This window comes from Diuraphis noxia, unplaced genomic scaffold (genome assembly GCF_037042655.1).
Source record: "Diuraphis noxia isolate RWA-SAM2 unplaced genomic scaffold, SU_Dnox_SAM2 contig0001, whole genome shotgun sequence".
NCBI classification, from domain to species: domain Eukaryota; kingdom Metazoa; phylum Arthropoda; class Insecta; order Hemiptera; family Aphididae; genus Diuraphis; species Diuraphis noxia.
In genome coordinates, this window is record NW_028301711.1 from 77,956,273 (window position 1) to 77,980,785 (window position 24,513).

Genomic DNA, 24,513 nt, shown 5'->3' on the forward strand with positions numbered 1-24,513 from the left:
TAACCAAATGTCTACTTATAGTATTAGTGTATATCATTATAGTTACGAGAAGATGTCCAACATTTGCTAACTATCATTTGTCTCCATAGTCTGTAATCTATATAGATAGGCTATAATACATAGTTCGGTGAAAATGCGTTTTTTGCCTCTAAAAGAAATTCCATCATTCAATATTTTAAGACATAGAAGTTTCATTTAAGGGCACATCATGTAATTCTGTCCATATTTAATCAAAAAGACAACCAAAAATCATGTGTTTACAATATTATTTCTACGCTCATTTTTAAGGATCGGCCATAACAATGATCCCCTCCCACTTCCCTTAGCGCTACGTATTATTTTTTGTGCGCTCAACGGTCAACCATCAGTATCAGGATCCGGGACAGTCTCATTCATTCACTGTTTCTAAGCTGTTGTATGATTTTCATGCTGTGGCTTTTAATCTCTGACTTACATCGAAGTAATTATTTTTATTTTTTTGTTATATTTAATGGCTCCTTAAGGTATTGCAATATAATATCAATTTTTTTATTTTGTTGGTGATTGTTATTTGGCGTTAATTAATATTGATAATTTTTAGATCGCAGTTCTAACCACTCGACTGCCGAAAACACGTTATATCGTCATGATATAGATTTGCTGTAAAAAAGTATATTGCGAAAAAAAACGAAAAGTAAAGATCAATTGGCAACCAGACGGCCTGCAATAAATATAATTATCGAGGTAAGTTCATATAAGTTTATTATACAATTTATACCTACTTCATGTTATTATTATTTCTATTATGTTATTGGCCGTATAGTTATTTAGTCGTATAGTATATCTATCATCTTTATCTCCCCGTTGTATTTTTGATTTCCTGAGAACAATTTTTTTTTAATTGTTATTTGATTTAAATTTTTGATTCAATGGTTTTAAATAAGCTTTAATTGTTTTTTGTGTGTTTGTCATAAGAATAAAAATCTTAAACTTTAAAGGTGGTTTTGAAGTATACATTGAATCTATAATTAGTACTCGAGGAGAGAAAACACAAAGTACTTTTAAAAATAATCGGGAAAAGTTCGAGTTATCGTGACTAGCTTGTACTAACACTTTCTATACCAAATGATTATGACGTAGGCAGTATATTAAGTACAAATATGTAAGTAAATATATCAATATTATTATATTATATATTTTATATATTATATTATATGTATCAGTGGCGCCCACAGGTTTTCCACGAACCAGTGCAGTTATAACTATAGGGCCCCCAAATTTATTTGTTTGCATATTTGGCACTACCAACTCTTTACGCTTTATTCAACGATCTAAATATTCAGATGGACCAGATGTTATGTATTTATAGTGTCTAATCAAGAGATCTGCAGAGTGGGGCCCCCGAATGTATGTAGGCCCCGCGGGACCTACGAGAAACCAGTGCAATTGCACCACTTGGTACCCTACGTGTGCGCCACTGATATGTATATATTATTATATATTATATATATATTAATAAAAATATTCGTTTATATATTTTTAATATTTTTTGGTCAGTACAGTGTGAACTCGCATTTTCTATATAAATATTCAATTTTGTCATAGTATTTTTTTTTTTAAATCCGCTTTTCAATGTTACTATCATTAATTAAGCTTGCATTAACTTAAATGACTTAATTTGAAGATCTGAGAGTTAAGTAGTGACAGAATATATACTTTTTAATTTACTCGTTACTTTTTTACATTATAGTATCAAAACTTAATCGATCTTCAATTTTGGAATAGTGTATTATTGTTTCAACATTGCTTAAAACCTATTTTATATTTCCCCCAAAAATGTCTCAGCTTAGAGATTTATGACCTACATGAGTCTAAAATAATGTTTAATTTTTTATTTATTTATAAATTTGTGGTTTATTTTATTCTCGTATTTAGGTAGACACATATTTAATTTTTAACATACGTATAAAAAAAATGGTCTGGCCAGTACAATAAACTGTAGTGGTATGTATACCTCCTACTGATAATATTGTTACCACACAAAATGGACCTTTTTATCCCTAGAAAATAATTCCAAAAAAAATAACGTATATAATGCGAGTATATATTTCCCAATCCCTGTATACGTTACAAATGCTTATATCATGTGTTAAGGTGTTAGTACTATGTGTCTAAGACGATTTATTATCCAGATTAATGTTTTGTGTTCATGTGTCTGCGGGGCTCCATATATTGGTTTCTTATCCGAAAAGAATATTCTCTATTGTTATACGTATTCACGGGCTACGAATACTATCTTGTGCGTAACGTTTACGTACTTCACAATGCACAATTACTTCTGCCTGTATCTTTTTAGTATTATTAAAAAAAATACAAATAAACCTATGCTACAATGATTTTAAGAACCGATGATTTTATTGATTTTACAATGGAGTGTGTTTTTTTTCATCTATCATATCCTTATGAATTAAGTAAAAATTCATAAATCATCAAGTTTAATTATGATATTCGATAGCATAAATCGTATACTTTTATTACTTTGATAGTAGAAAGTAAATCGATTTTTTTTTCTAAAAATGTCAATCATATTTTATTTCGTTGGGTAAAAAAGCATAAAAATAACGAAAAGGTGCAAATAATATTGAGTTAGAAATTCATAAAAATTTATCTTTTTAAATCTGGTTTACACCACATGTCATGTCATGAAGTACCATCAATGATGGCCTCTTCAGTTAAGTCGTCTATCTGAACTTATGTAAATAATTGTAATTGTAATTTAACTTATTGTTTGTTACTTTATCTCTATTATTTTATCTCTTCTATCAAATTCTTAAATCATTTGTGCTTATTGTAAATAATTATTCTACAGATTGTACAATTTTCTAGTTTAAAAAAAAAATCTAATTTTAAAATTCAATACGAGATTCTTCATAGTTCATATTAAGTTTACCTACTTTTATCAAATAAAAAATGTCTACCGGAAAGTTAAATTTAATTTGAATTCCAACATTGGACATTCTCTCAATTTCTCTTGTATTAATATTCTTATATTTTGTTGTTAATCAAAAACAAATATCTCAATAAACTTTAAATTTAAACCATATTTTTATTTTATCAATTCCTGTACTTCATAACATTTTCAAAACATTTCAACAATTTTTAAGTTATGTTTAGCTATTTGAAATTTTTCGTTTTCTTATGTTTTTTATTCTATAAATGTCGATCAAATTTTATTCATTGGGTTAAAAAAACTTGAAAATGTATTACAAAATTTTCTAAAAGTTGATATAATAGAAGTTGGAAAATATTAAATTTACATAGGCACATTTTTTTTTTATATAGCCGTTTAAAGTTAAAATTTCGACAAAATTTATTTAATAGAAAATTTTCAAATTATTTAATTATTAAAAATGTTTAAAACGTTTTACCTGTATATAAATAAGGATTGAAAATTTAAAATAAGGTTTCACGCAAGTAGGTAATTCTGACACACAAAAAATCTAAAAACTATACAAACAGTTTTTTTATAGTTATTTTAAGTTCAAATTTGAATGAAATTACATTATATTAATTTAACAAGAATAATAATCTTAGTTATATTGTTGTAATTTAAATATAATATTTGTTGGTAGCTAATTATATTGTCTAGAGTATAGGTACCTTATACTCTAATGTTAATAGTTATTGTCGTTAACTTATTTTAATATATACTGTGAATGACTGAGTGAGTCGGCTACATTTATAATGAATCTAATTTAATTGATTTGGAATTTATTTTATAGATACTTAATTTTTTTTTAAAATTATAATATTATAATGAATATGGTTTAAAAACCCTAGACTGACTAACCTAACCTAACCGTAACTGAATGCCGAAATGGTCTACACTCTTAGATCTTAGATCAAAATTCATAAAAGTTTTTTTTTTTAATTCTATGATTTGAGAATTTAATACAAGGCTCCTAAAATAGTTTTACAATATCATTTGAAAAATAAAAGAAATATATAGTCACACATTTTTTTTATAAGCATTTACAGTTCAAATTTTGACTAAATACATATAAATTACGGCAATGTTCAAATTATCTTAGATCAAAATTCATAAAAGTTTTTCTTTTTAATTCTAAGATTTGAGAATTTAATACAAAGCTCATAATATAGTTTTGCAATAGCAATTGAAAAATAAAAGAAATATATATCTACATTTTTTTTTTACATGCATTCAAATTTTAATTTTGACAACATACGTAAAAATCACGAAAATTCGTAAATTATTTTATTCTAGAAATTCATAAAAAATTTTCCTTTTATACATAAGATTTGAAAATTTAATACAAGGCTCCTTACAAGTTTTTCAATCTTTATCACAAAAAAAATGTCCACCGGAAATTCAAATTAAATTTTTATTAGCATTTGAATTTCCAATATTGACAAAAATTCGTCAAAATCATGAATATTTGCAAATTATTTTTTAGTTCAAAATTAATAATATTGTTTGTATTTATATCTAAGGTTATAAAATTTAACACCAAGTTTTGCTTCAAATAGCTATAGAGAAAATTTGAAGTGTCATTATAGGAAAAATGTTTTGAGCGTTTGAGTTTTAAATGATTTATGAAATCGCGTAATGATAACGATTTATCCTCAAACCAGGTATTCGTATATCTATGATAATATAAGGTATTATGAATTATGATAACTACATGATAACTACACTAATTGATTAACTATGCCTTATGCAAAATGCGACTTAATTGAAAAATAAAATATTTATTTCAAAATAGAATATATGACAATATTTAAATATAATATATCCTAGACTGACAAATCATCTCCGTTCAGAATCGTTTTTCGTATACAATGATACCTATCATTGCATTCAAATTTAATCCCATCCATTACAGTAACCTACTGTATAGCAGAGCGACATCCACGACTTACCTGCTTTTGTTTTTTATTTCATTACAAACCCTTATCGTACTATAATTATCAAAAAACAAATTAAAAATGTATTTTTAACATTTAATTATATTTATTCAAATATAACTAGTTCATAAACAAGCCCCCATAAAATTCACAATCTATACGACTATACCTCATATACTGAGACTTTAATTTTCTTGTGGCACATATTTATTATATTTTATAACCTTGCCGCTCTGTACACGATATAAGTGACTGTGAATTAAACATACATAATACAGTGTTTGAAGGTGTGAAATAAAAGTTAGTAATTGTATTTCAATTGGTTCTTTGCTCCACTTATTATAAGTAGTTACCACTTTTAGTTATTTACTTTTAAAATCCATAACAAAGAAATCATTGAATTAAAATTAATTTCGTCTGATTAATGATATATGGATTTATTAATCATCATATTTATTCGAAAATTTATAAATAAGTACCTGATATAATTCGCTCTGTTATTTAATTTGTTGAATGACCTAACCAATGAAAAATCATTGCATACGAAAAACGATTTAGTACGATTTACATTTTACACACATCATTTAAGTATATTATATATCAATATCATTATTAGTTATTAGCAGTGCCGTAACTAGCTTTATGTGCGCCCTTGGCAACCAATGTTATAAATTAATAATGAATTTTTAGTATTTATATGAAATAAAAATTGCGCCCCTAGCGCGATCATTTTAAATTGCGCCCTTGGCCACCGCCCACCTTGCCAATGCCTAGTTACGGCACTGGTTATTAGCTTTTCTTTTAGGTTTGTTGAAATAATTTCAGCCATAAATATAGCATATTATTTTGGTACGTATCATAATATACCTGATATGTTATTTATATCTATATTATGGTTATTATAGTCAATGTACCACGAAATTGTAAACAATGGTGTGAATACGTTCATGCATTAAGGTATTAAAACCACGTATAATAATTTTGTCATTTTAATTACAACCAACTAAATGTATTCATACAAATATCGATTTAGTAACATTTTTTATTATATAGGCTATTAAAATAGTGTTTAAACTAAATTATGTTATACAACTGTATTCACTCATTTCAAATGTTTTGTTTAAATGAAAAAAAATACAGCAATAAAAATGATCAGTCTACGCGACTGCCGACTGTACCTATATCACACTGAACAATCAAAATATGCAATTGAAATAACCAATACAGAATGTATTTAAAAGTTAGTCATATTTTAACATTTTTTGAATTGAAATATCACATGAAACAAAATTATGCATTTTTACATAAAATAAATCTGAAACAAATATAAAACTCACAAATGAAGGGCAAATATGAAATAACTAGCAAACTAGAAAGTAATGTTTTATTTCCATAAATATTATTAATATTGTAACTCACTTCGTACTAACTAATACTTTTTTTCACGAAATTATATTCGGTTTAACATTGATTAGTTGTAATTAGGTAGTAAGGAACAATAGACAATAGTACAATATTTTTTTATTTTTTTTTTAGTTTGTTGAGATTTCTATTTTTAGACCTATAAAATACATTAAAACGTTATTAATAGTATAAAACTATTCAACTAAATTTTCTTAAAGTATATTCAAAAGACAAATATAAAAAATGTTGGCTAATCTACTTGATAATATCACGTCCACATGTGTCGTTTCCATCGCACAAAATTTAACCAATTTTTGTTTGCCATTTTAAATGTCGTATTGTTGGCTTTATATCATAATATAACCTAGGTAGATGTATTTTAAAGGTACCTACCTAAGAATTTGTGTTCTCTTATTGGTTTTTACTACATTAAAATTTTTAAGGTATGCACGAAAATTTGATATTCATAAATATTATTATTTAATAAAAACAAAAAAACAGAATTCCTCATTATTAGTTGGTTTTTAATATCTATTCAGTTTAAATAAAATTTACATTTTGATTTTGATACACTGATACAGATTAATAAAAAAATATTTACTGTCTATAAAAATAATCTGGAACGTATACTTTTTTAGAACGTTGGAATAAGTTTTTTAAACAACCATTATATAAACTATTAATATAAGGCAATTAGGTATTTTTGTAATAACCAAAACTCAATATTATTTTTTTTCGACAACAATTAGCAGAAGGAATTTTGTTTCCAATAAATCTGTTATCATGGTTGTATGGCCCAATTATAGTTGTTAATCCTATATTAATAGTGAATTGTAACATATTATACAAAATATACTATAATGTCATTGGTCTTGACTCTTGATGACAAACATTTTTTACATGAACTTAAAAGTATAATAGAGAAATAAATTGAAATCGCTTATTGTTACACCAACTGATATAATTTGAATGTCTAGGAAACTGTGTCACCCTTGTTCTTTATTACCTACAGCGAAATGGATGAGGTATGAACATTTAATATTTGTAAACATCAATATTTTACATAACTCACCTAAAAATGTAATATTGAAAATTATCAACCTTTAAGTTTATATTATTATTTTATTCAATTTCTAAGCTAAATACTAACAATATACATAAGTACATACAATTGGAATGGCTGTATATACATTTTTAGATGTTATAAGCTAGAAATATATAATCTTCATGAATGTAATTTTAAGAACTACCTAGCGTACCTAGATACTCAAATACTTTTTAAGTATACAAAAAATACATTTCAATCAAATCTAAATGCAATTCGGAACTAATCTTAATCTTATATCATATAATTTTATAAAAATAGGTCACAGTTTACTTATATATTTGATGTGTTTAAGATATTCAATCTTATTTATTATAAATTATTATATGGAATAATGGAATTACAATTCGTCATTTCACAATTATTATAATAAAATAAATATAAAAATTGTATCGATCATAAATCACTGAATATTGACGATATCACGACGTTATTATAATAAACAATCATCATATGCAAATTAAAATCCATCTTGGTATTAAATACACACTAAAACATATATAAATAAAAGCATTCAAAATGTACACACTTTTATGTATAACTTATGCATTTACATAGGTATACCTACATTGCAATTAACAACACTTCATAAACCGCACAGCTATAATACATAATAATTATTATTACTATTTAGTATTTATTGTGCATGCCCATTTATATTTGACAAACGACGTAACACGAAGACATGCAGGCACCAATAACGATGAAACTATATTATTTATTAATTATTACGTTTTAATCATAAAAATTCCACAGCGAAATAGTTGTATAACTAAAATTGAGAGCTAAAATTTTACTGTAAGAGATATAAAAACATTAAATTACTTTAGTGGGCAATATTGGAATTCTACTTCATTATGTACCTATTATAGATGTATAGACAATAAAATCGTTGTACAGGAAATAAAGTTAAAACAAATTATGATTATTATATCTGTTGACTGTCATTACCACACTCGACTACTATTCGTGGGTATTATATTATCCTATCTATTCCTCCTAATCCTCTTAAGTCTGGTCTTAAATTAATAAAATTGTTAAAACCATCCATATGTTTTAGACTGCACTAATATATGACTGAATTTATTAATGCATTATTTGTTTAAAATATACAATATGAAGGACCTATAGGCTATAATCCATATCATATAACGTGTGATATAAGTATATGAATTTTATTCGATTCTGGGTTATTAAACAAAAACAAAATAGTGAATGAGTAAATAGTAGAAAAAAATAAAAGTGAACTGAACCAATATTGTTATGAAAACCAATTGTAATTCATTTTTATTCATATCGCTATTATTAAATATATTATATTCTAAGGTGTTGTGTTTTTTGATACTTTTATAAAGATTTACGTACATTTAAAAATTCGCATTTGTACGTATTTTTTCTGTTTAATTATTTTATTTTCATACTCATGAATTAAATATTAAAAATACCATAATTCAACGCAAATATTAATTATTCTAATATTAGTATACTATACACTCGATGGTCACGTTATCAGACGTCGTAAAATGTCTGACACTAATGAGTCTAACACCGCGTTTCTCAATCTGTGGTTCCGGAAGATAGGTAATCCCTTTATAAAAAAAAATATATATATATAATAATGGATCATTATACATAAATGTCTTTGTGTATTTTCACAAGTGATATTTTTAATCTTCTATTTTTTCTTTCACTTTTGTTTTTTTTTCAAGTTACGCCGGATACCTTTCATTGTATACGATGAATTAAGAATTATAATTAATATATTGAATATAAAAAAATAATTATTAAATTTAACACGTTATACAACGAACCAACAGTTATAAATCTTATAATTTTAAATATAAGATTACTCGCATATAATACAATATAGTACATTCATAAGTTTGATGCTCTGCAGAGTTGATAAGTTGAAAGAAATAAGAATCTTGATTGAAAAGGTTATCTTGTAGTCGTGAACTCATAGCCTTCTGTCCACAACCGCCAAATTAACCATAAATATCAATATACCAATACTATTTTTACTATATTGTCATTTATGAAAAGATAATTAAATTTAAAATTTAGAGATTATCTCTAACAAAGTCAAAAACATCTCCTATTTATATACTTAATAGTCCAGTGTCTAGATAATATAAATGCCCATTGATTTTTAAAACACGACATTGAAAATCTCTTCGAGATCAATAATTATGAATGGACAGGCCATTAATGTTAACTCACTGAGATTTATGGTTATAACTTATACTCATATAAATTAATATTAAATATCATTAGGTACTTATAGAAGTTGATATGTCGTTTCTGTGTTTAGAATCGTTTTTTGTATGAATATAGATTTACGATATGTTGTTGAACTCAAGTTTAACATATGCATCACAATTTACAATGATCTACCAAATGACCAATGCAGCAGTGCGAGGTCCTGGTTTATTTTTATTATCTTGTGTAAATCTGCGTGGATAACATTAAATAAATATCTAGTGTAAAAAATTATTAAGTTGTTTAGAGTAAGTATAATAATTAACGTTTATAGAGTTTTTTTATATTTCGTTTCTAGTATAAGTAAATAATTAGTAAGCTAGATAATTCAATATCAGTCTGCACTATTTTATCACCCTAGCATGAAAACATTTCACATAATTTGTATTAGAAGCAGTGCCGCAACTACAAATTACGGGGCTGGTGTGCAAATCTTAATTTGGGGGCCTAAATATTTTTTCAAAATTAATTTACCTATTGTTAATAAAATATGATAGCCGGTGTTTATATTATGAAAGGTTAATATTATAAGGAATATTATGGAAATTATTAAATTATACAGATAATGGTTGTTTAATGTTGTATAATTACATTTATAATGGTTATAAACATAAAACATTTATAAAATTATAGTATAATTTTAACACATTTGAAACTAAAGTATCTAACAGAATTGTTTTTTTCTCGCTTTTGCATATGCATAGTTCTCAATGATTTTCTTTATATCTATATCTGAAGTTCTTCTCCTTTCTATGTTTAGTATGGAAACTCCACTGAGTCGTTCTTGGCCTATGGAATTGAGCAAATAATTTTTAGTTAATTTAAGCTTAGAAAAACTCCTTTTTGTCGATGTTACCGTAACAGGAATGGTTAAAAATATAAGACATGCAGCTAAAACAACAGGAAAACTTGTTGATAAATCCTTATCAATTATATAAAACGCCAAATTCTTAGCTCTTGGTGATGAACAAGCATGTAAAGTTCTATAAGCTCGTCTTGAATTTTCAAGTTTGAGTATTTTACATGTTTTTTTGAATCATTTAATAAATTATGAATAAAAGGATCAAATTTTGCAAGTAATATAATAGTATGCATAAAGTTATCTTCAATTTCTTGAAGATTACCTTTCTTCCCTTTGTTTCTTCGGAGAGCAGTATTACCAGATGTAAGTGTTAAAATAACATGAATAACTCGACGAAGAACATTCCTCCAATACTCTGCTTCTTCAGATATCTGTTTCTCTAAATCTGTATCTAATGTTTTATTTTTTTCCCAATATCTTCGAAATTGTTGTTGTTTTTATAATATGTTGAATAGAATTTTCATGTTTAGAAATTTGTTGTGATAAATGTTGCCCGTTGTCAACGCCAGAAATCCATTCATATTTAAAATGCTCGTTTGCCGGTTAGCAAAAAGCCAACAAAACTCAGAATATACTTTATCTAATATTAAAGAATAACATAACCATTGTCGTGGAATTTTGATACCTGTTTTAGTTGTTATAGTAATAATCAGTAGAAAAACATCTATTAACATGGTTCCTAGGAAATTTTTTGATTGATGGTTTGCATGGTCCGAATAACAAAATACTCTTTTTAAATATGTGCATACTTCACTTTCAAAATGTCCACGATTAGTTGTATACTTCAAAGTTAAATTTAGGCCACCAAAATCTGAAATATATAATGAAATATTGAAGTACCTATAATTTACAACTTATTTGTGCAATATTTATTGTTATATTTTTTAACATTTTTATTTATAAATATACAGGTAATCAATAAACGTACCTTCTGAACTATCATTCTCTTTTATAATTTAATTTAGTGGATCATTTTCAATTATTTTTTTTTATTTAATAAATTATGTTGTATTAATATATTAATATAAACCGAAATACATAAGTATACCTATAATTTACAACTTATTTGTTAGCCTATTGGTTATTTAATGTTGTTTTTTTTTTTTAAATTAAATTTAAAATTATAATAATACAATCAATAAATATATATTATATGTTTTTTTTTAATATAATTTGAAAATTTTTTTAGATTCACTTAACACTTAACAATTTACTAAATTCTATTTACTAATATATCTAATAGATATAATTTACAAATAATTACCTGATTTTTTAATTCACAAATTCACAATTTCTTAACATTTGCTGCATTACTTTTTCTTTCGGTTGTTTCATTTTTTTTGTGCTTTTCCCAGCCATTAACATATATACGTTTTGACATTTTTAACAAATTTAAAATACTATTAAAAAATCAAAACAAAAATCACTCAAAATCACTTTCATAATAAAACAGTTATTTGTTAGACGGTTAAAACTTAAAACTCTTACAAGGTACACTTTAGAGTACTGTAGGTACAGTTTAGTGTACTATACTACTATATTACAGTAAATATAAATTTTACAAGTAAAACCACTTATAGATCATACAGACAAATAATGAAAAACAATTAAATGACAAATGTATGTTTTCACTTCAACAGATATCGTGATTACTTAATAGTTATTACCATTTTCCCCGTTGTCCCGAAATCGTACGTATACAAATTAAAAACCCATTGGAATGATCCATTTTTATATACGATTAAATGAGCTCACATTGGTTGAGTGGTTAGTCGCCTGATAACGCAGACCACGGACAAGGACCCGCATTATTATTTTTATTATTATTATTCTGTAGAAGGTATAGGACACTTATTAGAACTAGTATTAGTGTATTAAGTTTGGCTTTGAACATTTCTAACATTTTAACAAGTTAACAGTTTGGCATGTTATAAGGTGATGTGGGGCATATAAGGGCTTGGGGCCTTGGGGGCCGATGTGCAATGCACGCCTTGCACACCCGGTAGTTGCGACACTGATCAGAAGTTCAATAATTTTTATTTTTTTGTTACAGATAATTTGCTTATAGGTACAATGATACCCCGTAAGTATAAAACTGGATCTTTCAAACATAGACTGTTTACATCGGGACAGAATTGGATTGAAGAATTGTTGATATTACTTATACTAGTTGGATTTTCAAACTCATCAATTACTTGTGGCCCCGGCATATATTCACCCGGAGGTAAGAAATTAAGAACATGAATCGTTTTTACTTTTAAGTTACATTCAATTCAATCGTATTGTAAATTGAAGAACCATATATTATTAACTAATTATATATACTAAGAAAAAACTAAATGATCATTTAAATGTTTTTATTCATAAATTAATTAACTTTCAATATATTATAAAACTGATTATTCATAGATTGAACCAAAGAATTGTATATCAAAAGCTGTTTTTAAATACTAATTTTATACAATTTAATAAATTAGTTGTTAATTACTTGAACTAGGAAATGTTTTAAGCATAACAAATTATTATTAGTTTATTATTTTTGATTTAATTATGTTCAACAATTCCTTATCATTATTATGCATGAAAAACATGTAACAGGAACATTTTAATCTACTTCAGTCAGTGTTTTTACATTGGTTTCTAAAAATAAATTTGTTTTTCATTAAACTATCTGCATCACAGTTTTTAAGCAAATTGCAATTCAAATCAATTATTATTTAATTTTTTTTCAATTTTAGGAACAACTCCGAGTGGTGAAATTTTCATCGAGTACAACAGCGGTACTCCGTTGGAAATTGCATGCGTTTTAAATCCTAACCACGAACTATTGCAGAAAGTTCTTAGAGATAATGTTGCCGATGGAAACAAATTAATACCTCTGAGCCAAAGAATCAGGTTCTATAACAACGAAGAACGTGTGCCCAATCAATATGTGTCAATCATTAACTCGACGGCAGCACAATTGCGCGTACCTAATCCTCCAGCAGGTTCCGATGTTTATACATGCATGATATGTTTGGATAAAAACAACCAATGTGCTGAATTATCCAAATCGTCTGGTACTTCAATCAATAATGCTCTGAAAAATAGCAATATAAATGTTGTTGGATCTCATCCAAGTAAAACACATGCTTCACATGATGACTGTATCGGGGTGTGTCTTAACAATGTTTTTGTTGGATGTAAGTTAACTGCAATTATTATAACCTACGTCCTACAGATAATATATTTTTTTTTTTTTTGCTTAGTTTTATTTTTAAAACATTAAATAGGTATTGACTATTCTCAATATTCATCTCACAAAAGTAACATTTGGAACAAATTTTCAAACAGAAACTTCCTTCAAAGTTGAAAATTGAATCATTTTTTCAACTGATTTTTGCGTATACACTATACAAACATAAAAACATTTAAATTTTTAAAAGCAAGAGAATAGCTTCAATAAAATATGATTTAAAGATATTTAAATATTTATAATTTTATAATTATATCATAGGTACTAATCGTATATTAAACACAAAGAAATAAACTAATATAAAATTAATTTACTCTTCAAACCATGTATTTAATTATTAAAATAATAATAATATAATATAACATACTATAATTATACTGCCATCCTAAGAAAAAATACTGTAAATCGAAAACAGAACGAGATTTTACTGTATTACGTTTAATGTTATAATTTTACACGCTTTTCTTAAATAAAAATGCCGTAAATATGATTATTTATTCAGAAATGTGTGTTTATAAGCAAATAAGATTGCTGCCGCAATGGTCATTAAATATAATCGGAGTTTAGTAAAAACGCTGTAATCACAGTTTGCCGAGGAAGATTGGTGTGTGTATTATTTCAAATACGGCGTTTTTACGTAGCACTTCCTCATAATCTACGGCCTTGTTGTTTAGGAAACTGATCTCATTATAAGCCGTATCTTAAAATTTAATTTTAAATTACTGATAATATTTGGAAATTTGGTGTCGTACACCACACACATTTTATATTTACCGAGTATTCGCTAATGCATCAACTTTTTTTAGATACATACCCTGAACCTCAATAATTTCATATGATTATTATAGAAATCAAGTTTCTAAAAAATAAATATATCGTTTACTGTACTCGGACGCGAAGAGTGAAGAGTGTGAGATATGTGAAGGTATAAAAATTCATGAACACGCAAAAGATAATTTAGATGATGATTGTGAAATTTGCCAAATTTACTCTGTATATATAAAAAAAGCTGATGTTGCAAGAGCTCTGTATCAAGAGCACGCGAAAAAGGAATTTGATGCAAAATCTATTTATGTTCTGCAAAAAGTGATCATGTTGCCATGTGTTGATACATTTAAAAAAGTTTTATTATTTAATAAAAGAATAGTTGCTAGTTATTTTCCACATTTGCATGTGTACTCGTATGGCATGAAAGTGTTAGTGAGTGTAAAGAAGAATACTTTGTCATCACGTTTTATTCGTTTTTCTTGCAATATTGCGATGCCAAAAAGTTGACAATTTGGCTGGATAACTGCAGCAGTCAAAATAAGAACTGGCGTTTATTATCATTTTTAGTATACACAGTCAACTTAGATGATATTTGTGCCCAAGAAATTATTTTGAAGCTGGACATACATTTATGTAAGCCTATAGTTTCCACCATCAAGTTAAACTCTCTTTGTTGAAACGTCAAAAGAAAACCTACGATTTCAAAGATTTTTCTTAAGATGTAGGGGCAGCCAATAAAGGAAATGTTAACTTAAAAAAAAAAAAAATGATTTATTCTGATTTTTTCAATGGAAAGACTATAAGGCACAGCAAAAACTATTACAGTCTACAAATAGAGTTTTGTCAGAGATATCGTATCGATTAAAGCTGTACGTGTAAAATATGTGTTGCTTACTAAAAGTCAGTTTAATGACGAAAAATATCCAACATTGGATTTTGTACAAAAAAAAATATATGAACCAAAAAGGAATGTCTCTAACGCCTTCACATACTGAAAATTGTGGAATACCAAAGGAAAAACGTGAATATATTCTTTCGAATTTAAATCAAATTATTCCTCAGAATAGAAGACAATTTTGGAAAAATATAACTACATAATACAATCTATAACTCATTAAATTATAAAGACAATTCAATAACATTCAAATTGTGTTATTTAGTAAACTAAAAATGTATTTAAATATAACGATATGTAAATAATTCACTAAATGAATTAATTAAATTTGACTTAATATTATTATTATTATATTTACTAGGATTTTAAGCTTAAGACATTGAAATAATTTTAATAATTTTCTAATTGACGTGTTATAACTAAACAAACTAACCAATAATTATACTTAAACCTAAAAAAAATATATAGAATATACGGCGTTATTTCTTCAACCATATGTGATCAGTACATTTTGATATGCTACGTAAAAATGGCATTTCTGCTAAGTAAACAATTCTGAATAATTAATAGCGTACTTAGTATAAATATCAAAACAATATCTTGTTGAAATACAAATTAAAAATAAAATCGAACAGTTTTAATTCATCAGGTATATTTCTATAAGAAATTATGGATTTTACTTTGAAAATATTGTATTTATTTATTTATAACCATCAAAAACTACTAAACATAAAATGTCATTTTTCTCAAAATAGCATGGAAGGAAATTACGGCATTCTTCCTTAGGACAGCAGTATATTAATACTTACACAGAATAATATTTTTGATGTTAGTAAAACAGTAAGCATACCACCATTGAAGCTCTTAAAAAAATAAAAACAATATTAGTTAGGTAATTAGCAATATTTTTAGTTTCTATTTGTATAATTTTTTTAAAGTATGATACATTTATTATAAAACAGGGACATATATAGTTTTATTGTTTTACGTATTTAATTGTCTTAGTATTTATGAATAATTGATCGTTGTTTATAGATAAACCATTGAAGATTACAAATTTCTCTTGTATCTCTAACAACTGGGAAAGTTTAATGTGTAATTGGACCAAGCCGGAAAACCCCATAAAAACTACGTATAAATTATACTTTAGATTACCTGGTCGTGGCAGGTGATATTTTATTAGCATTATTATCAATGGTATTCATTAATTAAATCATTTATTTAAAATATACACATTTTTAGTTCTAGAACTGTCACAAATTGTCCTACAGATTCAGATATCAGAAATAATAGTTGTTATTGGGATTTATCTACTTCACAACTATACAGACAATCACACGAGTATTATTATTTCATGATAATTGGCGAAAATGCACTGGGAAATTCGTCAACCTCGATTCGTTTCCACCATTACGCCAATAGTATATATTTTACAAAACTATAATTTTAACTTGTTTAAATTAAGAAAAATATTTATTATATAACTATGCAGATGCACTTAATTTTATTTTTATTTTATTTTAATGTTTAGTCATTCCTACGAAACCAACAAAAATCACAGTGGTCGATGAAACAAAATCTAGTATCAAACTTGTGTGGTCTTTAGGTACAATGTCTTTTTATTCACACGGATTAATTTTTAAGATTCAATATAAATCCCAATGGGATTCTAATCCTAAACAGTGGAATGTAAGAGTTCAATCATACACAGATAACAGTTAAAATAAAATTATGATTGACGTAATTATACCTTTTTTCCCCATAGTCAATAACTGCAAGTGATACCTGTAAATCGCAATCGACATCAGATCAAACCACTTCGGTCCAAGACATGAAATGTCTGGAACACGATGCCGATAATTATTCCTTCAATGTCATCGGTTTGGAATATCCGTTTACGCGTTATGATTTTTGCATATCTGTTCGGACGGCGTTAGCTGTTGGGGATGATAAGTGGTCTTCTCCTGGTTGCATCACTGTCTACACCAAACCCACAAGTAAATTTTTAATTTATTTCTACGATAGCTAGGTTCAGTATACCTATTTTGAGGTATTTCACATTTTTATACATTTATTTTGTTATTCGAAAATGATGAATCAAATATTGACTAGTCCTTTTGATTTTGAACATAATCGTATGATTTAGTGGTATTTATTTTATTGTATGCTTACTTTTTTATATGTCTAATAAATTTACAGTTCCTAAAAGACCACCACGAACTGATATTGGGAGCTTTGAATATTTCACATCGTTATCAGACAAATCCAAAAGGGACGTTGTGATTTATTGGCAAACTATAGATGACAAAGAAAAATGTGGTGAATGCTTTGAATACATCGCATACTATATTCATACAACAGAAGATAAACAAATCACGTAAGTATTACTTTGAACGTTTTACGTCGGTGATTTTAAAGGGTTATATATATGTAACTTTATCTACATTAAAATATTTCGTTAGAAAATGTATTTTAAACATTATCACTGTTTCTAATGTAATTTTTCAGTTAAATTATAGATGAAAACATCAATATTTTGTTTAATAATATATAGATAATTTTTAATTATTTATAAAAAATAATATTAGTTTTTTATTAGTGTTATATAGAACATTTTTTGTAAACATCCTGATAATAATAATATACTTTCATATTTTATTGCTATATTTTATCCTAACAAATATTATAACATAATATATTATTCTTTTAACTAATTTTAAATCATTCTAATTACCATCACCTATTTATTTATCAAAACAGCACTTATCGTAGCGATGTAACCGAAAATAATTACGCTAAATTTAATTCTCTCAGTACCAACATCGGATACGAATTTATAGTAATCTCATACAATAAAGAAGGTTATTCTAAAGAATGTTCAAGGGTTTACGTACCAAGCGTAGCAGACAGTGAGTCATATTATATATATTTGGTTTATTTTAAATTGATTAATTGTATGTTTACCTGGTTGTATTGTCAACTTATCGCTATTTATAGCACTAAATAAACCAGTGTCGTTCAAGAGAAATGTATTTGACAAACAAGGTATTTTTGAACTATCCTGGAAAGGTGCAGATTCTCAGATATTGTACACTGCAGATCAACGAGATTTCTACACTTTGTTTTGGTGTGAAAAAGATCTGATCAATCCACGGCAGTGTAATGTATGTGAATTAACGTATTGTATGAATATGACCAATCGTAATAATTAATATTAATAAAGTAGTACGTAGGCATATGCAATAATATAATATATTCCCATTATTATATTATACTTAGTTACTAGTATGTTTTTTAGTGTGTTACACAGCAGTATTTATTTTAATACTAAATGTTCTATAGGTACTTAGGCTATATAACTACTGATATCAACGTAAAGTAAATTGGATAAGAGTAATAATTATATACACAAAAAACATGTATACATCAGAAATTAAATTAATTTTATTTTAATATTATATGCAAAATTACTAAAATTTTCTGGTGTCATTAATTTTTTGTTCATACAATTTTGTACAATATTTATGGAATTTACTTAATTTATATACTCACTTCTATTCATTTAATTTTCCGATGAATTTACAAGAATAATTATTTATTAAAGAATACAGTATTTAGAAGGGAATGTTTTCATAGGCAAAGACCGTGAGTGTTTCCATGGGCCCTGTACATGAATTTAAATTAGCTATCGTCCATCAGCAGCTCTGAATTACTAGTGTTTAGAATCAATGGTTATATATTATCGTGCATTATTTTTTTTCTATATATATGACGGGTTGTTCTGCCTTTTCTAATATAAAAATTATATAGAGAGGAGATTAGGTACTTAAAGTTGAGTGTGCCTATATTCACTGAATTTTTATACCGGATAGATCACATGTCCCTAAAATCACTTATATTATAATATAATGGGAAAGATGTAATCTTTTGCCGAGAGCGATGTGCTCATATTTCTATGATAATACTATAATTGTTCGTAGACTGATGGGTAGTGATGTAACATGAATTTTATTAATTATTAACTCTTTTTCTACTATTTCTGATTGTATTTACAGCTATAAGTGGTCTTTTTGTTATGAGTAAATTGAATATTTTACGAGTAATATAAGTCAAATAGCATTGGGTGGTGGACAAACACAAAAACGGGGGCGCCATCTATTTTGGATTTTGTGACGAATTTGTGTCATAGTTATAATGCTGACACAGAAGCGCGCTAGTATCTAACATGGTGTATAGTGTTTTGTCTCGTTACAAAATGTTGAACTGAAAGTAGAAACTAGAAATACGAAATAGAAAATAATATTTGGTATATTTTATTATAATATGTAGGATTTGCTTAACATAATACTTAACCTACAGTATCGTGATTGTTAGACCATATTATTGATCATCACGCTATCTAATTTTTCGTGACGGTCGATAGGTTGGTAATCATTTTATTTTCTCATGGGTACCCTCTATAAAGAAGTTTCACTTCAAGAATTTACTCTAATTTGTAATTACAATTATTATCCAACGTTTTTGATATACCTAATGACTGGATTAATATTTTTTCTCTACAGGGTTTTATGAACTGGATGCATTTACCAATTTCAGTATCTCGCTACAACATTACTTTGATCGAAGATATGGAAAAATATATTTTTGCAATAAGTGTTAATAGCGAAAATCCAATGAGAAATGGTATTGATAACCTTAAAGCCAGCAGTAGTGGAATGGTGTGGGAATCTTGTACGTAATTATTTAACTGCATTTGTTTTATAAGCTCTTTTCTGTAATAATAAAATTTTGTTATGTATACTAATTTATTTTATTGATATACATTTTGTACAAATCACTTTACGATTGATTAGTCAATGGCAATGTAAAGAACGTTTGGGTTAGTGTGATTGGTTCGACGTTTGTGGGTTTGAGCTGGAAAGTTTACTGTGATGACAAGACTGGTTTAATTGTTGGATATCACATATTTTACTGTCCCATAGTTGCCATAAATAATCCCCTTTGCAGAGGTAAGATATTTTTAGTTTTTAATGAAAACTCAATATTCTTAAGTTTAAGCATTTAGTTAATATTGTATTACATACTTAGTCACATTTACAATAGTATTTTGTGAAATTTATGCAGTGGGGTCATACCTATTAGATCCTTCACGATTAAATAAAATAATCCCTAACCTGAAGCTACCTAACTTTTTTTACCTCACAATACACATTTTTGGTCAGATTGTGTAATTTTTTATTTTAGTTTTCTGATCATTCATTAATATTATCATAATCACGCGAAAACTCATTGATATATATCTTAGGAAAAATATGAATGTTTCATATAAAAATAGTTGTTCCAACTTATAAGAAACCGAAGCTTCAAATATGATGATTTATCTTCATTGAACAAATTGATTATTGGAAATATCATATATAATAATATATAATAAAATAACGGGAATAAACGATCATTACATTTTAATCAAATTGAATCTAATATTATCCTTAATTATATTTAAAATATATGCCATTTGAGATACTTACCTGTTGATTATCATAATTAAATACCTATGATTGGCGTTTGATACATTAATTACATTTATTACAAAGTGATAATTTTTTTAACTTTATCTTTCATAAGTCAAATGTCAATATTTTGTTTGTTTAACTTAAACTTAATTTTTGTTAACATTTAATATGTTAATTTATATTTCTCTATGTCTCGTGGACTAAGATAATTGTGATTTGTAATGTGGGTTATTAAGTACGATATGCATAATATACAACAATATAATATATTAAATAACATTTAAAAAAAAATGCAATTTATATAATGTTCATTAATAAAATCTTATAATAATGTTTCTAATATTATGACTTATCAGTTTAATAACCTATCGCTAAAAAAAAAAAAATAATATATTTAATAAGAAGTCCTGGTATATATTTTCGTATACCTACTTATGTAACGTATAAAAAAAAGCAATAATAATTATAATGTTTATCTCGATCTTGTTATGACCAACTTTTTCTAAAAAGTCTTTAATGGTTATTTATTTAATATCTATTATTTGACATAAGTTAACCAGTCGGATATAATATGTTGAATTTTTTTTTTACTGGCTCATCCATGCTTTCAATGGCTAATTTCGCCTTATTTGTCACTATTTCCGATCTCATTTTGTGGATGAGTGTCCAAATAATTGGATAACTGTGGCCAACTAAATGATTAAATCTGTGAATCCATGATTCACATATATTATTCGTTCGGTGGTCACATTATTGTAGTTTTATGTACATTCCAAGTATTCGTAGGAAAAAGTTGACTTATTTTTTTTAAATTTCAATTTGGTACTAGTTTCTACTATTTGTAAGTGATTCATTTACGTAGATTGAGTCAAAGTAATTTAAAAGATTTCCTTTGGGAGAAATAATGTTTTAAGGTTAAAAATTCCTTCGAAAACAAGTTCAAGAGTAAGAAACTCAAGTCTATCCAATATTCCGCAAAAATTACTTAAATTGTCATTACTTATATTCATGTTGATTAACCCTAAATCTTGGATTTTTCTGTAAAAACTTTGGCACAAATGATAAATAGTCAGATTTGTATCAAAATTGTTTTAACGGCAGAAATTAAAGGTTTTTTAAGAAATCAAAATTTAAGTAATTTGGATCGGGAAATAATTCATGCTTTGCATGTTAGGTAGTTAAAATAAGTTTGAATATTTCTTTGTAAATATACATTGTCTTGCGTTCAAGAAAATAATAAACAGCAGTTATATATGAATCACTTTTTAGAACTCTGATTTCATAAAGTTGTAAGAAATATTTAAGGCCAAGGTTAAAATTACCATCGCAATATCAAGTCTTGGGCTTGTCGAAATTCCCAAGCTGTCACCTGTTGCAAACAATATAATTCTTTCACCAGTAATTGCATTAAAAGCATGAATATATAATATGGAAATATTAGAGGTTCAATATGATATTATGGTATATGGATTTGGTAAAATCATTAAATTTTCCATATTTTTGGAATATATTGTGTATTTACATAATATTATGTATATTATATAAAATCAGAATTGAAGTTTATATATTACATTAAAAAAATTTGTTATTTTTCAACTGTAGGTATTTAAATGTAAAACCATAAAATCTTAGCTTGAAATAATAATTTAACATGGTTTATGTGGCAATGTTTTATATTAAAAATATAATAATAACTAATATTATAGGTAGGTAATTCAAATAAAAAAAGTTACTATTCAATATACATAACACATAAGTAATAATCAGCATAATATATTTATAAATAATATTTTTCAGTTTATTCAATACAGTTTCAATAAAAATAATCACAATTAAGCTGTATAATATATTATACATGTGAGCATTGAATAAAATTATTCAATCTGTGTTAAATTTAAATAAAAGGAAAAATAAATTTCAGTTGTTTCTCAATATTTTTATCTTGTGGTAGGTAAATTAACAGAAACGTGTAAATGCCTTTATTAGTTTATTAGTTGTGTTTGGCACTTATTGTATTAAAACTCATTATTTTAATATGCTTTATCAAAAGTATGGAGCTAAATTTTATTCCATTGTGATAAAAAATGTATGATACATTATACTGACGAATTTATAATTGCTTCATTAAATAGAGGTGTTCAAAAACAGTATCACGACTAATCAGCATTATTTTGATGGTAATTAGTAGCAAAAAAAAATATTATTATTAATGTTCTTGAATATGAATGTATCGGTCTCTATATTCAAAAGTTTCATGTACCTACCCGTGAATAATAATATTAATTACTAACTAAAATTGTTATAATTTGTTTATCTAATATCTAATATAGTCTAAATGTGAGAGTAAAAAAAATGTAATTTTGAGAAATCTTCTACTACATTTTTAAGGTTTTTAACCATTTGAAAATATTTTTATCAACAATAATTTAAAACAAACTAATGAAAATCGAAATTTGTGAAAAATAAATATAAATAGTTCAAAACGAGTCAAAACGTTTAGAAATTGTTATTGAGTATGGAAAATGCACATTATATTACCTTAATAAATAATTATATAGGTTCTAGGTACAATGGTTATTTTTATGAATTTCATTCATGATTTGCTTTCTTAATTTTGGATATATTTTTGATATAAACACATTAAGACGAATAACAAATCTTCACGTTATTGAATCTATGTTAGTATTTTAAAACTAATAATGTGTTAATATTCTTCACCCAATCAAATTATATTTTTTATATACGAACAATAAACATGATTGGACTTGAAATACTGATTTGTAAACTATGTTGTATTTATGTAGGTACCTACCCTTTAATTCCTATCAAGAACTACATTCAACATATGTTGAATATTTTTCATTTTATTTTTATGTTGTAACTATTAAAAATACAGTTTAAATATGTTTTATTCATTTCAGAGCCTATGACAGTCAAGACAGTGAGTGAAGTTCATCAAAACGATTGCGAAGGTTCTGTATTAGTTTCAGATCTAAAGCCTTACACGGTATACTTAATAGCCATTGCAATTGTTACAAGCAATGGTGTAACAATACATTTTGATATTAACATCAACACATTAAGTGGTCCAATATTAAAATGAATATATTACATAAATAATTAAGTACAAATATATTTATTTTTTAACTACTAGATATACCTTATGTTTGTAAGAATCCTATTATTATATTAGTGTTATTATTTATATTATGTGTAAGTCCTTAAAAAAAAATAAAGACTTAATTGAAAAGGAAATGTTGTAATCTTGGTTTCTTTATTAAAGTCTTCAAATTTGTTTAAATAATGTACCTACAAATTTATAAAATTACATTTTATTTTACAGTCTTTGGTTTAATTTTTAGGTGATTTTTGATGTTTTAGGGTTTTTTTAATAATACACGGAGAAAAATTATCAGAGAATTACGAGTAAATTATTTGTAATGTTCTAATTATACTAATATTATAATATTCATTAAACGTTGCATTTTTATATTATTATCATTTATTTATAAGTAAGAATTTGGATATTTAAGTGTATTAATTGTTGTATCCGGAAATTAATTTCAT

General features: G+C 26.0%; 1 protein-coding gene across 2 annotated transcripts; it reads left to right on the top strand.

Moving 5' to 3' along the window:
• On the top strand, positions 1–24,151 carry LOC149061857 (cytokine receptor-like). Of its 2 annotated transcripts, XM_089218093.1 has the most exons (15): positions 1–210; positions 289–460; positions 581–723; positions 12,589–12,759; positions 13,274–13,717; positions 16,469–16,601; positions 16,676–16,854; positions 16,965–17,122; positions 17,199–17,430; positions 17,633–17,810; positions 18,194–18,342; positions 18,431–18,597; positions 19,996–20,164; positions 20,287–20,442; positions 23,868–24,151. In XM_089218093.1, exons 4-15 carry the CDS (start codon positions 12,609–12,611, stop codon positions 24,047–24,049), a joined length of 2,298 nt encoding a protein of 765 aa, XP_089074219.1. In that variant the 5' UTR covers positions 1–210; positions 289–460; positions 581–723; positions 12,589–12,608; the 3' UTR covers positions 24,050–24,151. The 2 variants fall into 2 exon arrangements, with proteins under 2 accessions (XP_089074219.1, XP_089074218.1); XM_089218092.1 differs by having other exon boundaries at positions 1–460.
• Positions 24,152–24,513: the final 362 nt, after the last annotated feature.